General features: G+C 46.1%; 1 protein-coding gene across 1 annotated transcript; it reads right to left on the bottom strand.

Annotated features, from left to right (window-relative positions):
• Positions 1-23: 23 nt before the first annotated feature.
• CNIH1 (cornichon family member 1) lies at positions 24-11939 on the bottom strand. Its single transcript, XM_073577941.1, has 5 exons — positions 11686-11939; positions 10468-10536; positions 4576-4688; positions 2587-2730; positions 24-1389 (listed from the first exon to the last, which is right to left on the bottom strand). Exons 1-5 carry the CDS (start codon positions 11764-11766, stop codon positions 1362-1364), a joined length of 435 nt encoding a protein of 144 aa, XP_073434042.1. The 5' UTR covers positions 11767-11939; the 3' UTR covers positions 24-1361.
• Positions 11940-16204: the final 4265 nt, after the last annotated feature.

Here is a 16204-nt window from a genome sequence, read left to right as displayed (position 1 = left end):
ATTAGGTAAAGTTGTCGAACAAGTTCAATGTCCAGGTCTCTCTTTATTGGTATATTATATTGCATTTGTTGTATTTCTCAGTACTAGAAAAAGAAAAAAGAAACAGGCATTTTGGGGTGTTTTGACATGGAAATGTGAGGCATGCATCTAAAGATATATAACTTAAAAAGATGGATAATTAAATTAGCTATACAAATCAGAAAGCGTCACAGCAGCCACAAAATATGAGTTGTTTAGGAAGGGGGCAGGGAAAGTTTAAAAAAAAAAAAAAAAAAGGGCAAAAATACCTATATCGAATCAGTTGAAACCACATATGCTTGGTAGAAAGTGAGCATTGGTTAGTTATATACAAATAATGACGGGATAGAAATCACTTGTAAAAAGGACGTATCATGAAGACAAAGCGGTCTGGTGAAAGCTGCAGATAGTAATGAAAAGCCATTCATGTAATACAAGCACAGACTGGGTCCGCCAACACCACAGACAATTTCTCCGTGCATCTCTGCTGTATTTCTGAGAGGGGCAGTCCTCTGTGTCCTAATCCGGATTATGGGAAAGTTTTTTGGTTTTCTTCATGAAATAATCCCTCTGAGATGCAATCAATGGAGACCTGGCTCGTTATCAGTGGCTAATAATCCATTTCCACGTACCAACCTGTGATCTTCTACAACACAATCGTCTGCTGACCTTCAGATGACAGACAAGTCTTGGAAAGGTCTGTTTGCAGCGTGTTCCCAAAATCTTTAGGTTGGAAAAAAGTATTGCTTTTTTTCCCGCAGGGGATTAAACTGATCCCAAAGCATGGTAATTACTGCCGATGTCAAATTAAGACTATCACACGACCATTAATAATGTGTTGCCCCTCATTAGTGGCACAGACTAACAGAAAAAGCGCCGAGCTAACCAGCATCAGTGAATAGTAAAAGTCCATAAACCCATATACAGCTGGGAGTGTTTCTAAACCAAACTTTAAAAAAAAAATTTTTGCAAATTTTTAACTGAAGAATTTCATTAAGCCAATTCAGTCATTATCATCAGTGCAAGACCTTTCACACAAGCAAAGATATCAGAGAAAAGGCTTAAAAAAAATACAGCAACAGCTTAAAAGGAAACAGAGGAAAAGAATGATGAATATACACGATTTCTCAGTCCTTGTAAAACGAAGGATCTTCCCCCTCCAGCACGAAATGTGACTGGCTGTTAAAAAAAAAAAAGTTGGGAAGCCATGTTTGTCCCCCTCAAGTATATATGCAGTGTAGGGAATGCACTGGCCGCTGCGGTAGGATCTGGTCGGATCAAATGCCTATAGTGTTTACAGCTTTGCATGCAATTATCTTCAACCAGCTTCTTTTTCAGGCTTCTTAGGAGCTCACCAACACGTAGATCATGCTGCAAGAGAAAGAGATGGAGAGACGGGATGACTATATGGTGGGCCGCCTATTTGTAGTGCTTCAACTTGGGATACAGGTGAGTTTCTCTGGTAGATCTGTAACCTGTGACTCTCCAGCTGTAGGGACATGCTGAGAGTTGTAGTATCACAAACTGGGGGACGCACAGGTTGCAGATCGCTGCCTAAGGACTCAGATTTATAAAATATACTCTGCACATTATATCATCGCCCTAGGAGCGTAGCTCCTTAGATTAAGTGGTCTTGTGAACCATCCTGGAGCCTCTGCCATGTGCATTAGATCTAGAGGAGACATCAACATTGCGTCAAATATTGGTTTGGGACTGGAAACCCCAACTCCTGGCAGCTGGTTATACGCAGCCATTCAAGCTCAAGGCCAACATGTAGGTCATGGGCTAAAGGGGGTCAATGTGGCACGGCAATAAAGTATAGGAATAGGTTTAGCGTGCACTCGGTCTTATTATGAACAAGGTGCTGGTGTAACGGACCTGGTGGTCCCAATATAGAGTAACGCCGACTCAGCCAGGCGCGGGAGCGCCGCTTTAGACCGCAACCCCTGCAGATCCCCACTAGCCATTGATGGTGATCCGGCACCTTTATAAGGATTTTAGCATATGACTAGTCTCTGTGACACCACAGGGATTTTCATCCCTCTTCTCTATACCCTTCTCTTGTATGGCACTGGATTAAGCGATTGTGTGATAAAGGCTCTGGTGGAGCCGAAACGTTCTATATATCGCTTCCATTGCATTTTTCTGTTGCGCTCCCAGATTGTGTGTTAATAAAATTTAAACTATTTGGCATGATAATCCACAAGAGTGTGCGGTGAATTATATAATTACTCGCATGGCAATAAAGAGCAGGGGGCCAAATTCCCCCCCCCCCCCCCCCCCCCCCGAGCACTAATAAGGAACAATGGCAGGGCTGTGATTATACAACATTTCTTCCAGTAGTTTCCACTTGGATCCCATCATTAACTGCACGCAAACTACATCTGCGAGCACAGATCCATCCATAGAGAACAAGCTCCAATGTCTGGATATTGCAGACCATAATGCCCAAACTGGCCACAGGCATCTGGACCAGGACGTGACAGTCTCATGGGCATATATGAGGCCAACGCCATGATATACGGACTGAACTGAGGGGCTTTGGCAAGGACCCTAAACACAACTTACCCATAAAGATAGTAGAAAAATGAGAGCAGGTAAAAAGCTAGTTTGCACCATCCCTCCTTTTGACAATATGCTAGAATGTCTGCATTCATAATGGTCGTGGGGTCGTAAAGTCCAGGGCCGCTCATTACAGGCCTGCTCATGTACCTGCAAACGAGAGAGAGGACAGTGCGCACAGCGTCACAATAAACTGAAAATGACCAAAATAGTGGGAATAAAACCGTAACATAACATTGTACAGGTTCAGAAAAAAGACATTTACCCGGCCGCCAGAGTACTCCTCACTGGTCTCCTGCCAGCCTCTATACCTGGCCTCCAGCGATGAATCGTTGCCCCCGGAGTGCCAAATGTAGTGGGCAACCCTGACTATTGGTCAAAATCTATTAGAGATGCAGTTCCCAAAAAAACGGCAGCGCACCAGCCCATGGGCCGCCTGCTACTTCAGCTCGGCTCTGGTGCAACATGACACAGGCCGTGGACTGGTTTGGTGCCATCTTAAAAAAAAAAAAAAAATGGCAGTTTTTATGATTTTAAACTTAACATTTGCAAACTGTGCTGCGGATATGAACGTCGTCTGCAATAATTAGGTTATGTTCACACGTCTCGTTTTATTCTGCAGCAAAACCTGCTCTCATGGCAATAAAGCAGCTGCGTACAAAATGCAGGTTCTGCAGAGTTTGCGCTGCATTTTTGTTGTCTCTTGTGCATGTTGATAAAGTTCAGCCCCCCTCCATACCCCCCATAAAAGCATGTTTCAACTGCCTTAAGTTTTTGCACTCACCCATTGTTTTCTATAGGTGAAAAAACGCTGAAAGAAGCGACCTGCTAGTTTTCAAAAAAAGCAGCAGTTTTCCAAAGTCAAGAAAATCAAACAAAGCTGTGTGCAGGAGATTTCTGAAATCTCAGACTTTGCTGGTTCTGCATAATGCAGCTTAAAATTTGTATAAAAACTGCTGCAAAAAACGCAACTTGTGAACATAGCCTTCATTATTTGTTGCAAATTTTGACTTCCCTATTGAACTCTCATGGTAAAATTGAACTCCAATTAAGTGGTAGAAACTGACACATTGAAACAAATCTCATCCACACTGCAGAAATTGACCTGGAGGTGGGTATTTTCATCTACTTTTTTTTTTTTTTTTTTAAATAAATTTGCAATCTCATGCACTTTGTTGTAAGGCTATGTGCACACGTTGCGGATTCTGCTGCGTTTCCGCAGCGGTTTTGGCCCTGCAGAAACGCAGCAGTTCCGCTGACATGGTACAGTACAAAGAAACCCTATGGGGTTTCAAATCCGCTGTGCTCACGGTGCGATTTTTTCCGCGGTTTACAAACCGCAGCATGTCAATTGTTTGGGCGGTTTCACACCTTTAACATAGTAGAGGTGTGAAACCGCAGGGCAAAACTGCAGACCAAACCGCAGGTCACTTTACCTGCGATTCTGCGTGGAAAAACCCGCAGCGGAATCCGCAATGTGTGCACACAGCCTTACTGTTCTGTACTTTTCGACCCAAAATCAGGGCAAAGTCTGCAACAACGTGAACATTAATTCTGTGGTGTATTCTACAATATTTATTCCCTCCTTTGTAACACAGAAAGTGAAGTCTAGGCCCAAACCACCAAGTGCAAAATCTGAGACCGCACCAGTGAGCACAGGCTGCATCCTTCTCTCCCCATCTGTTGGGCGCCCCCTTACACATCAGGCTGTAGGCCGATCCCATGGATATTATGTGTATGGAGGCTTTTAGCTGCGGATTTTCCAAGAAAAATCATCAGCGCCACAATCCGCACTAAACCGTGCAGATTTCCCTGAGGATATCAGTATTACTCTATGCAACATAAAAAGGGAGAACATTTATGGCATAAACTGACAGCATGGGGTTTGGTAAAAATATCTATAACGATATGGATTTTCCACATCCGGCACAAAAACTAGCATCATATTCTATCATAGGAATGTCAGACATGAATGAAATCATTATTATACATTACCTCCAAATGTGGTACGCCAAAAGGGGCATGTTTAATCCGAGCGTTAACCACTCTGCAGCACAAAGGAACATGACACAGAAGAAGGCATGGATGAGGTACTCGGGAAGCACCAGCTGCAAGAGAAGGAACATTTCCATCAGTGCCATACTCTGCCAGGACACTGGAGCAGACCCTCAGTGCACAGCCCCTTTCTCCATCACACACTGCACCGGTCATCGACAGGAAACTAGAATGTGCCAGAAAGTAAAACTGGAGGTTGGGGGGTGGAAATCTACCAACGCCCTCATCAAAGTGGCAGTAGTACCTCCAACGTGATTGGAGTATGCTAGGGGTTTCCTTTTTATTCCCATATTTGCAAGTTATTATATACCCACAAGGTAACGGATAATTTGCCGATCACAGAGGTCCTACTGCTTCACGCTCCTCCACTCACAAGAATGGGGCTCTGGGGTTCAGAGACCCCAAATGTGAGTGCACTATCGTTCCACTGATTGCACGGTCGTCCGTGGGACAAGTGCTCAAAAGTGGCCAGGGGGGCCACTAAAAAGTGCATACAGTCAAGACATTACTGTGCATTAATAACTACGGTCACAAGTGCATATTACATGGTCTGTACTCGGACTACAATGATCAGACCGACCCTGAAATAACAGGTTGTGAGTTCAGCTCAGGAGACCCAAGGTTGGTCCCCATACAGCATCATGTCTGCAGCACATCTCGTCTTCTTGCGGACACTCCTTTGCCAATTATTTAGTCCGCTGGGGAGTAAAGTGCTTATTTATGGGTTACACTCATCCTAGGGGGCACAGCGTGTGAGGCGATCGGGACTTGTGCACACGGAGGGTATACACGCTGGCATCCTGATAACCCGCCGACACTACGTCTTGTTGCTCATTCTTGCCTACAATACGCCGTAGCGGTGGGGGAAGGATGAATCTCTTACTTCTGGAGAAACAATAAGTGATGGTGCCTGAAGGGGTAGAGATCTCTACAAGATCATGTCACTGACCACCGAGAAGATCTGCAAAGTGCTACATTATGTGGACTCTATGAAATCACACATTTCTCGCCTGAAAACCAGGAGACTGCCAAATCTCAAATACACCAATATAAAAGCAGGATTATACTGCAGAGCTGCACTCACAATTCAGCTGGCTTTAGCACTGAAATCTCACCAGTATCTGTCCTTATTTCATTTCTGCTTGCTCTGGCGATTTGCATTATGGAAAGTGTCACTAGGCACCAAATGGCAATATGACACCTGACAAGGATGATGCAAAAAGGCCTCACATTGTATAACTGTTTGTAAATTTGGGGCAGATGCATCCCACTTAAAGCAATGGATGGGGAACATGATTGGGCCTAGTTTTGTGGTCAGATTCTGCACCCGTTTGCAAGGCGTACGAGTACATGGACCCAGTCACTGGTCTGAGGAGGTCTTTCTTAAAGTAAAGGCCAAGTTCACACATCTGATGTGCACGGCCTGAACTCAGTCTCATACATGTACATGGGTCAGGGGAGAAGCCACCGGCGTAGATATCGAGGTCTGCAATTGGACCATCATGGTCGCTTAGAAGTGAGGCCAAAACATATCTTCCTTCCATTTCTACACTCCAATCTAGGACATGGGTGAGCAAAGTCGTAATCACTACACAGGTATTGTAGGGCATCAATGTAATCAAACCAGGTGGAAACCCAAGTCCTAGTGGAAAGCCCCTTTAAATCTAGCACCAATTTAGGATTATCTGGTCTGGACAAGCAAATGGTTAATGATTGCAGCAGTTCATACGGGGCCCTGTAATACAGGAACAGCTGGAGAGGCAGAAAGGGCTTAATCCGGCTGCCCGGGCCCCGTAATCTCTGCAGATGCAACGACTGAGCTGCCATGAACATCAGGCGAGGCATCGGCCGGGATCAGGCTCATCTAAAGAGAAGGAAGCATGGAAATACTTGGAGCAAACCCCGGAGTCGTGCACATTCCTGGGTTAATATCACACACGCTTTCCATGCATGTTAATAACCTCACGGTGAATAATAAGATGGTGACGTGAATGCGCAGGTGACGTCAGCTCTGCACTTATAATAGGTGTGATGATGACGAGCGAGCGGCACAAACTGTGAAATGCCTTCTGTAACAATAGCGTGTGGTGTGCAGGGGGGAAGCAGTAGGGGGGCAATTTGGTATAAAAAAACAAAAAAAGATGGAAAAGTAGTTCCCGTCCTACAATCGTCGTTTACGAGACTTTCTGACACCGCCTACTACTAGACTTTGCATTGCAGTTGGTTGATAATTTTTTATAAATTTCTGCCTGCTGTGACAAATCAATCATTGTTCAGAATCAGGGGAAAAAAAAAAAAATCTGAATGCAGAGTTGCAAAAAAAAAAAATAAAAAAAAATAATGATATTTCAGAATTCAGGCTGAGCAGAAAGATTTGCAGAATCCTGGTCCAGCGGCCACATTGGTAGTCAGTGGCTCCTGCAGATCTCCTCCTACCTTGCAGCACCTCTGGCGCCTCTACGGATTACTAGCCCTGGTGCAACGTCATTGCCGACCGGTGAAGAGGAGCCGAAGACGCAGTCAGGAAGGAGGACTGCAGGGTTCAGGGCCATCGACTACCATCATCATCGTCAATGCACCAGGGTCTTGCAACTCTTATCAACTATCCAGCATTGTTCTTTCATAGGGAAATACAAGCAATTACTTATAAAATATGGATACCTCCGGGGGCATTTATTTTTTTCTTTATTTAAATGCATGTATTTGGGGTTACATTTTGCAATTTGGGATTAAAATATTTTAGCTTTTCCAATATCTTTAGTTCCTGAGTTAACTGAGAATCTGTAAGTGAGCTCACTCCATGTGTGGAGTTTCTAATTCTTTTATCTGTCATTTTCTGAGCTCTCTGCCAATTTATGACCACATCAAAGGTTCAGATAAACTCTGATGTGGTCAGAAACCAAAAAGTCTGTAAAAGCCAAACAGTGCAAAATGTTTAATGAAACCCAACTGCAAAATTACAGCTAGCAGAAAATTACGCTCTTGAAGGCGGCTATAGCCTTTAAACATGAGCACCACATTATTTGGATAAAGGTTTTCCTTTTTTTGGCTTATAAAGGAGAACTCCGAAGGCAGATAACAGTTTTTCTTGTACGTCAGCAGGCAAAATCAAGTTCTTCCATGTGAGAAGATAAACGGAATATATGTAAATCTGAGGATGCGGATGGATCAGGCACAAAAATATATAGATATGATGGAGGCGGAGGACTATCCATACAGACACAGGGGCCTAAAACAACAGGGGGAGGGTGTACACACCTTCAGTGCACTTTTCACTCTTTTAATCTTTTTCAGCTTTTCAAATGTCTTTGTTTGCGACAAAGTAAAAAGCAGATTGAGAGATGTTAGTGTAAGAGCCGGGGAGAGATTCAAAGCCAGAAAACGTACTACACATCCCAGCTTAACCGCACAATACAGGGACCGTCCCACTTAGCAGCAGCTGAAGACTACAAGCACAAAATTTTTTTTTTTTTTTTAAGAGCAATTAGTATCGCAGTTCACACTTTCCAAATGTGTAATGTGATTAAACGGCTATAGACACTGCCATCCTATCGCTTACAAATCTCTCCGAGTCCGACCCTTGGGACCCCACTGATCCTGAGCAGGATTTAGTGTTGCGCCTCCTTCCTAGGCTTTCCCTGCATTGCTGTAGATCATGTCCCCGATGCAGCACAGCTCCGGTCATGTGAATGGGGCCAGGAGCAGCGCCCCGGACAGAAGGTCAGCTGGGAGCATCACCGAGCAAAGAAAGGGACACCAGAAAATTAACAATTGTTTAGTTGTTTTTTTTTTTGTCCTATCACTTTATTAAAAGTAAAAATCAGAAATCTTGCAATTTTCACTCCAGCTTCCTGCACTTTCAGGAAATGCACATTAGCCACAATGATCAGACTCTGACCCCATATTTTGTATTTAAGCAACTAACAGGCGGGTGCAAAAATCAATGTGACAGAAGGTGAGCTGTGACATCAACTATGAGGGGTAGATCCTGTGTCATCTACTGTACATAGAGGTGTTATCAGTGATTTTACAGGAGGATGAGGTGAGCTGTGACATTATGAGTGGTGGATCCTGGGTCATCTACTGTATATATAGGTGTTATCAGTCATTGTACAGGAGGAGGCGAGCTGTGACATCATTATGAGTGGTGGATCTCATGTCATCTACTGTATATAGAGGTGTTATCAGTTATTGTACAGGAAGAGGAGGTGAGCTGTGACATCAGCTATTGTGAATAGTGAATCCTGTGTCATCTACTATATAAAGAGGTATCATCAGTCATTGCACAGGAGGAGGAGGCGGCAAGTGGTGTCATCAGGTATTGTGAATGGTGGATTCTGTGTTATCAGCTTTATATAGAGGTTTTATCAGTCATTGCACAGGAGGAAGAGGTGAGCTGTGACATTATTGTGAATGGTGGATCTCGGGTTATCAGCTGTATATAAAGGTGTTATCATTCACTGTAGTCCTGCTTCTGATATGCAAACTGGTTAAAATGCTTCCTAAAAGGATAGGAAATAGAAGTCTAAGGGTACTGTCACACTTAGCAATGCACCAGCGATCCCGACCAGTGATATGACGCGGTCAGGATCGCTGGTACATCGCCAAGTGGTCGCTAGTGAGCTGCCACACAGGCAGATCTCACCAGCGACATCGCTGGGGACGGGGGTCGCTACCTACCTGTCACACTAGGCGATCCTGCGTCCTCCCGCCCGCGTCCACGCTCGTCTCTCCACAGGAAGCGCCGCAGGAAGCTGACGACGAGAAACGGTCCAGGACGTTCTCGCACGATCAGCGGGGGAGCGGTCGGAGGTAAGTATCAGACACAGCGATATCGCTAGCAATATCGCTATAACGTCACAAGTTATAGCAATATTGCTAGCGATATCGCTTAGTGTGACAGTACCTTAAGGCCAGGTGCAAATGATCTGGAACTAGCAGCGCTTTGGATGCAGCACATGATCGCTGCGTCCAAAGCGTTGCCGTCTATTGAACACCGGTAAATCCGCACGTGTTCCCGGAACCGTGCAGATTCACAGCATCAAATACATTCTATTGAAGCAATTTCTGTTGTGAAGACGCACCGCATGTCGGTCTCTGCAGGGAAGCCTTGGGTGTCTGTGCGCGCATAGTGGGCATGGGATTTCTTGAAATCCCATCCACTACGATTAACATCTGGACACTGTGGGTTGCGCAAGTACGCAGCTTCAAACCCGCAGAAACTCCATAATGAGGGCACATACGCTAAAATCATGATTTATATATAAAAAAGTTACACAAACATTTTTAAAAGACATTAAACACATCAACCTGATTTTCTGAAGACACAGGAGGCACAGACCTCAAGGCTCCTTGCTATTCTCATGATCGGGGGTCCCAAGGGTCAGACAGCAGCCGATCGGTGAGGGCATGTCTTGGAGAGATTAGAATTAAGCACTAAAGTTAGGGAACTACAATTGCAAAACTTCTCCATTGTTAGCAGTGACTTCCTCAGCCTTCTGGGGGTGCGACTAATGTGAATCCCATCAGTCCAGCCGCCCCGGCTGTGAGCTCAGTGAGAAGTGTATTAGTTATAATAATAGAGCCAGGATAAGCAGCCGTCATAAGGGTCAGTGGGGCTCAAGGTCAACCGGCTTTTCCCTTACAGACATAATGCGGGAGACAGACCATACTAGCTCCACTTTCCACCTATCTTGTTATAAACTCTGCCCTGCTAAGTGGGACGGCTCCTCGGTCGCGACCACAACTCCCATCATTGCGAAGTGTGACGCTGACGACACAGAGCATCACAGTCAGGACAAGAATGGGGAACGAGCGTCACCCGTAACTTACAGGATTGAGCGTGTTACACTGGTCTATCGGGTTCTTGTAGTCTGTCTTCAGCTCATCAAATGCAATAATCTGGGGGGAAAAAAATCCAAGATTAATGTACAGGAAGAAGCCTAACCTCACAGAAGAGCCCCGGTCACACCTGTGGATATAGGTCGCCATCTACACCAGCACAGGTGTGCGAGTGGAGCCGCCCTGCTTCTGGATCACACATACTAATGACATCCTGACCTACATAAACAAGTGTGAATGAGGCCTTCGGGTGGGGCATCTTCCCCCACCTCATGCAGGTGTTCACCTTTTACCCTTTATCTTCTCAGCTTCTGGTTTGATAATACACACAAGTCAGAGGTACATTGTACTATGTGCACGGATCAGCAGCAGCGCTGTGCAATGTTTCCGTGCTGATCTGGGGGGACACATTATTGGGGGTGCAGAGTCCTGTAGCGACCGTGTATGGATGTAACCCGCAGTACAGATCAGTCTGACTGATCAGTTCTGCAGGGAGGACATAGAACCACAAGTGCCAGGATGCAAGTAGCTGTGAGACAGTGCCTGCTGTGGTGAAAACAGCAGCTCCCAAGCGCTAGATGTCAGGTCACAACAGCTGGAGAGCCGCAGGTTGTGGACACCTGCACTAGAGGGACGGGGTACTAACATGCACAATAGCTGTAAAGCTAAGCAGTCGTCCTCTGCGCTAACACACTGTAACAAACTATCCTGACAGCAGGAGGATCTTTTGCTGCCAAAGTCTGAGAGCAATGAGTTTTGCCTGCAAGTACACACGTTCCTATTCACTAACAGAAAGCAGAGGTCTTGAAGAGGATGAGCGAGCTGCCAATTTCCCTAATAAACCCATCACACCTCCTGCGGAGTAGCTGGTAGAACTACAAGTCCCAGCATTTAATCCTGGAGCTTTACTAGGATTGAACTACAAATCCCAGCATGCCAAGCTGGCAACAGACTACAAGACCAAAGCGCCTTGCCTTGTATTAGTATTCCCAGGTCTGAGGGTGAAGAACTACACGTCTCAGCCAGGAGTGACCAGCAAAGAGGGTCATCATTATGTACCAAGTGGACAGCGAAGTACAAGCTCCTCGGGCATTGCACGCTGGGAGTTGTAGTTCGGAGAGCAGCAGAGAGGAAATCGAGGTGGAAGTGTGAACCTTGTACTGAGATGGAGGGGGAGCAGCCAGCTCAGCAGCGCCGCCGGATACTTACGTGCCAGATAGCGAAGAAGATGAGCGCGGCGGTGAGCAGCAGAGCCAGCATGTAGCAGAAGGCCGCGAACGTGAACGCCATGTTCCGTCCGGGGGGCGCGGAGGCTGCTGGGAATAATCATTCACCGGGAGCTCGGCTGGGCGGGACCGCGCACGTAACGCCGACGTGAGAGGCGGGGCCGAGCGCGACACCTCGAGATGAAGGCGGGGCCGCGCTCTCTGCGGTCAGCTGACTGTTTGGGAGCTACCAAGCCATGGTGCTGGTAGTGGGGGCAGTCGGGTGACTACATGTCCGATCATAATATGCCTGCAACTAAACAACACTGGCCGTTTCTTCCTCAGTGGGTGGAATTTACAGAGAAAGGTCCAGAAGACAAAAAAGACGCCACAAAAATGCGAAACAAATGTCAAAAAAGTCTGAGAAAGCACACCGTCATAGCGGGATATTGTCGGACAGTTCTTGGGGCTGCACACATTTACAATTTATTGCTTATATAATTTGCCGCTATTCACCTATTGACGCTTGTTTACAGCTTGTTGCCTAGGAAACCGGCCACCGCTACTGTCTAGCTTGTAAGCGCTGCTCTGAAGCGGCCTGGTTTAGTAACAGAGTTAGGGTGTGTGCACATGCTGCGGTGTACAGTACCATAATATCCTATGGGAAATGGAAACCGCAGTGCAGATGGTGCAGATTTTTCCGCGCGGTTTTGCTGCAGTATCTAATCCGCAGAAAGAATTGACATGTCACTTCTTTCTGCGGATTCCGCTGTGGTTTACCATCTCCTCCATTGTAGAGGTGATAAACCGCAGGGCAAAATCCACGCAGATCAATCCGCAGCGTGTGCACACACCCTAAGGCCTCTTTCACACTTCAGTTTTTTTGTGTCAGTTAAAATCCGCCAAAAAGGCGGAATAGCGGATCCGTTCCAAACTGATGTGAACGGATGCCACAGGATCCGTTTTTTGACGGCTCCGCTGAATGAAGAATTTTAAAGGAACCGCTGGCCGGGAAGGGGGGGGGGGAGAGAGAGAGAAAGAGAATTTTTTCTGGTTCCTGCAGCGGTTCAACAGGAATCCAGAGCCTCACATTCTGCGGTCTCCCATTGTCTTTCAGCAATCCCGGCTTCCCAGACCTGCTCTGTGGGGCTGGCTATTGCTGCCACCTTTGGGTCAGCAGTGGCAATGCAGGCTGCTCAGCAGCAAATCGCTCCATGAGCATGCTCATGAGACGATCTCCCATTGGAGATCGGGAGCCACATGTCCAGGTCCTTCTCCAGATCTGATTGGTCCATCTCAGGGATCTGGAAGCTTCCGGAAGGTCCTGGCTATAAAAGGTTCGCAAGGCCGCTCGTTGATGGATGCATGAACCTGCGAATGACTCATTAAGATCCCCTCCCTCTGATATTACGAGTGTGTATAGGGACTTGCTGTGAGCTCATTTTCGGGTTTGCCTCTGGCTTCTGGTGAGGGTTATGGAGCTGGCTGTGCTGACAGAGGAGTAGTGAGTTCTCTATCTGGACTCCCTCTGTTGGTGAAGGGAGGTAATGAAGCTGATCTAAATGGCAGAGACCGGCCACCTGAGGTGGAGGACTGTGATTGGACATCAGGAGTTTCTGATTGAATTTAAGGCAGCCGACTCCCTAGTTTCTTGCTGGTGATTTTTCCTGACTGTGGCTCCTGGCTTCCAGTTTGGTTCCTGCCTTCCTAAAGCTAAGTTTTCTCTGCTATTGTTCATATGAGTTTTTGTCTGGTTTACTTAGTTTTTGTGTTCAGCCAGCCCTGGCTGGGACTGGGCTGAATCCCTTTTGTCTCTGATCAGTTGATCTCTTTTGCTCTGTCTTCAGAATATACCTGAGTGCTGATATAGTGATTTGAAGTCTAGCGACTTCAGAGCCTTTTTCTATCAGATGTGTTGGACATTCTTTTTGGCAGGGTTTTTGCGTGATTGCAGACGGCAGCTTTTCTTTCCTGTCCTTTCTAGTTAGCGAGGGCCCCATCGTTTGCTCAGCCTATCTTCCTACCTGTGTCTGTGTTTTCATCTTGTTTCACCGACAATACATGTTGGGGGCTGTCTATTGCTTTGGGGTCTGCTCTGGGGCAGTTTAGATTTTCCCTTTCTTTCTTTAGGCTTATTTAGTTCTCTGGCTGTGACGAGGCGTCTAGGATCACCGTAGGCACGCTCCACGGCTACTGCTAGTTGTTGTGGATAGGATCAGGGGTCTGCAATCCGCTAGTTACCAACCTCTCCGGTTTTCTGGGCATAGCTTGGTTTTTGTTTTTTCCTCCTCGGTGATTCATTCATAACAGGGACTTAGCTATAGAGTCTGCACCAGCCAGTGGCAAGCTACAAGCCACTACAGCATCCTCCACAGTGCTAGCGTCCGACAGTGCGCCTGCTTCCGGGCATTGTCGACTAGCGGCAGTGTCTGTCACCGCGCTGCAGTCTGCAGCTTCTCTTGGCGTCCGCAGTTGCAATGCCACATGCACGGTAGGTCTAGAGAGACGCAGACCCTCTGCCTAGGGCCCAGCTCCTGTGACCATATACCGTGCGTGCACTTCCCTGAGACCTGTGACGCTAACAGGCTCAGCCTTTTGTTTTTCACTTACGGCATCTCTGTGACTAAACAGAGATCGCTCAGCGCACCTGGGTGACGTTCAACCCGCGTGCATAATACCGCCATATTGTACGTCCGCCATTAGCTAGCAGCAGTCTTAACACTTTCTGCACGGTGGACCCCGGGCAGCGAACGCACTTTACGTTATTTTATATTTAGTGCGTTCCGCCGTCCCTAACAAACAGTGCTCTCTGGCAATCTTTGCGGGCTTTAACGCAGCGCTTACAAGCACAATAGAAAAGAGCCTGTAAGCGCTGCATGTTCCGCATTCTAGCAGCGGTGGTCGGTCTCCAAGACAACAAGCTGTAGCCTAAAAGTGTTAATATCTTATGAGCGGCTGAACATTTTAAAAAGCACTAAATTGCAGAATTGCTTGTCTGTACAGGCGCTATCTGACAATACCCATTTATGAGAAATAAACCCATAAAGAGGATTGATTTATATAACCCCCACATTGCACTAAAAAGTGATGGAGTGACCACAGGTAGGACTGCTCTAACTATAGAGAACCAGGCGTGTGCACTGAAAAGTGCTGGAGGGACCACAGGTAGGACTGCTCTAACTATAGAGAACCAGGTGTGTGCACTGAAAAGTGCTGGAGTGACCAGAGGTAGGACTGCTCTAACTGTAGAGAACCAGATGCAATTGAAAAGTGATGGAGTGACTACAGGTAGAATTGCTCTAACTATAGAGAACCAGGTGTGTGCACCAAAAAGTGATGGAGTGACCACAGGTAGGACTGCTCTATCTGTAGAGAACCAGGTGTGGGCACTGAAAAATGATGGTGTGACCACGGGTAGGACTGGTCTAACTGTAGAGAACCAGGTGTGTACACTGAATAGTGATGGAGTGACCACGGGTAAGACTGCTCTAACTATAGAGAACCAGGTGTGTGCACTGAAAAGTGATGGCGTGACCACAGGTAGGACTACTCTATCTGTAGAGAACCAGGTGTGTGCACTGAAAACTGATCAAGTGACCACAGGTAGGACTGCTCTATTTGTAGAGAACCAATGTGTACACTGAATAGTGATGGAGTGACCACGGGTAGGACTGCTCTAACTATAGAGAACCAGGTGTGTACCCTGACACGTGATGGAATGACCACAGGTAGGACTGCTCTAACTGTAGAGAACCAGGTGTGTACAATCTAAAGTGATGGAGTGACCACAGGTAGGACTGCTCTTCATACAGGTAACCAGCTCTTTCAATCTCTGCTCTGAATCAACTCCTGTGTTTCTCCACTCCATTCAATGTCAGCAAGCAGTTAATCCTGAATGCTATATATGTGTTTTCAACTATGCAAGCTTATATCTGGTATATAGTTTTTTCAACTTACTCTGCTTGTCCCCTTATGTTGTGAGGTCAAGAAACTTCAAAGTGCTTTATGATCCATGTAGTGCTGGACATCTGTTTATCTGACCACAACATTTTATTGGGTCCTGCTGTCTCAATTTAGTTTGATTGATTAACAAGAAAAAAGAGAGTACAAAAAAAAAGATCTAAGCCTTAGCCTCCTATATATTCAGACATAGCTTGGGGGAGCATTAATGCACATGAAATCGAAGTACATGTATCAAAGTACGAGGCAGTTATAACATGGCAGTTAGGGCAGGAGACAGTTAAGACATTTATATACATCTACTCCCTGTACATTTGGAGTACAACAAATATATACCATATGCATTTGTTTCATTTATATCCTGGCCGCTGCATACACACACATCCACCGCCCTGACATTAACTCTCTACACTCCATCCATATCGGCCCCTCACTCCTTTCCTCTCCTATGTATAGCACTCACGCTCTTTTCACATTGTTAAATTGCACAGATCCAGTCAATCCCACCATTCAACATAAGAGACGCTCTCACAAATCACTTAACTATCTGCTCACTCTTTCTA

This window comes from Dendrobates tinctorius, unplaced genomic scaffold, assembly GCF_039654945.1.
Source record: "Dendrobates tinctorius isolate UK_male_01 unplaced genomic scaffold, ASM3965494v1 ptg000058l, whole genome shotgun sequence".
NCBI lineage: Eukaryota > Metazoa > Chordata > Amphibia > Anura > Dendrobatidae > Dendrobates > Dendrobates tinctorius.
Note: the sequence above shows the minus strand (reverse complement) of the source record. Positions and strands in the feature narration are given on the sequence as shown.

Bases quoted from the DNA above. Each gene is read 5' to 3' on its own strand.
- CNIH1 (XM_073577941.1), bottom strand. From the start codon at position 11,766: ATGGCGTTCACGTTCGCGGCCTTCTGCTACATGCTGGCTCTGCTGCTC. The intron at 4,689-10,467 runs GTAAGTTACGGG...CTTCTCTTGCAG, and splicing joins AGTGTAACACGCTCAATCCT to CTGGTGCTTCCCGAGTACCT. The intron at 1,390-2,586 runs GTAAGTTGTGTT...TTTCTCTTGCAG, and splicing joins TTTTTCTACTATCTTTATGG to CATGATCTACGTGTTGGTGA.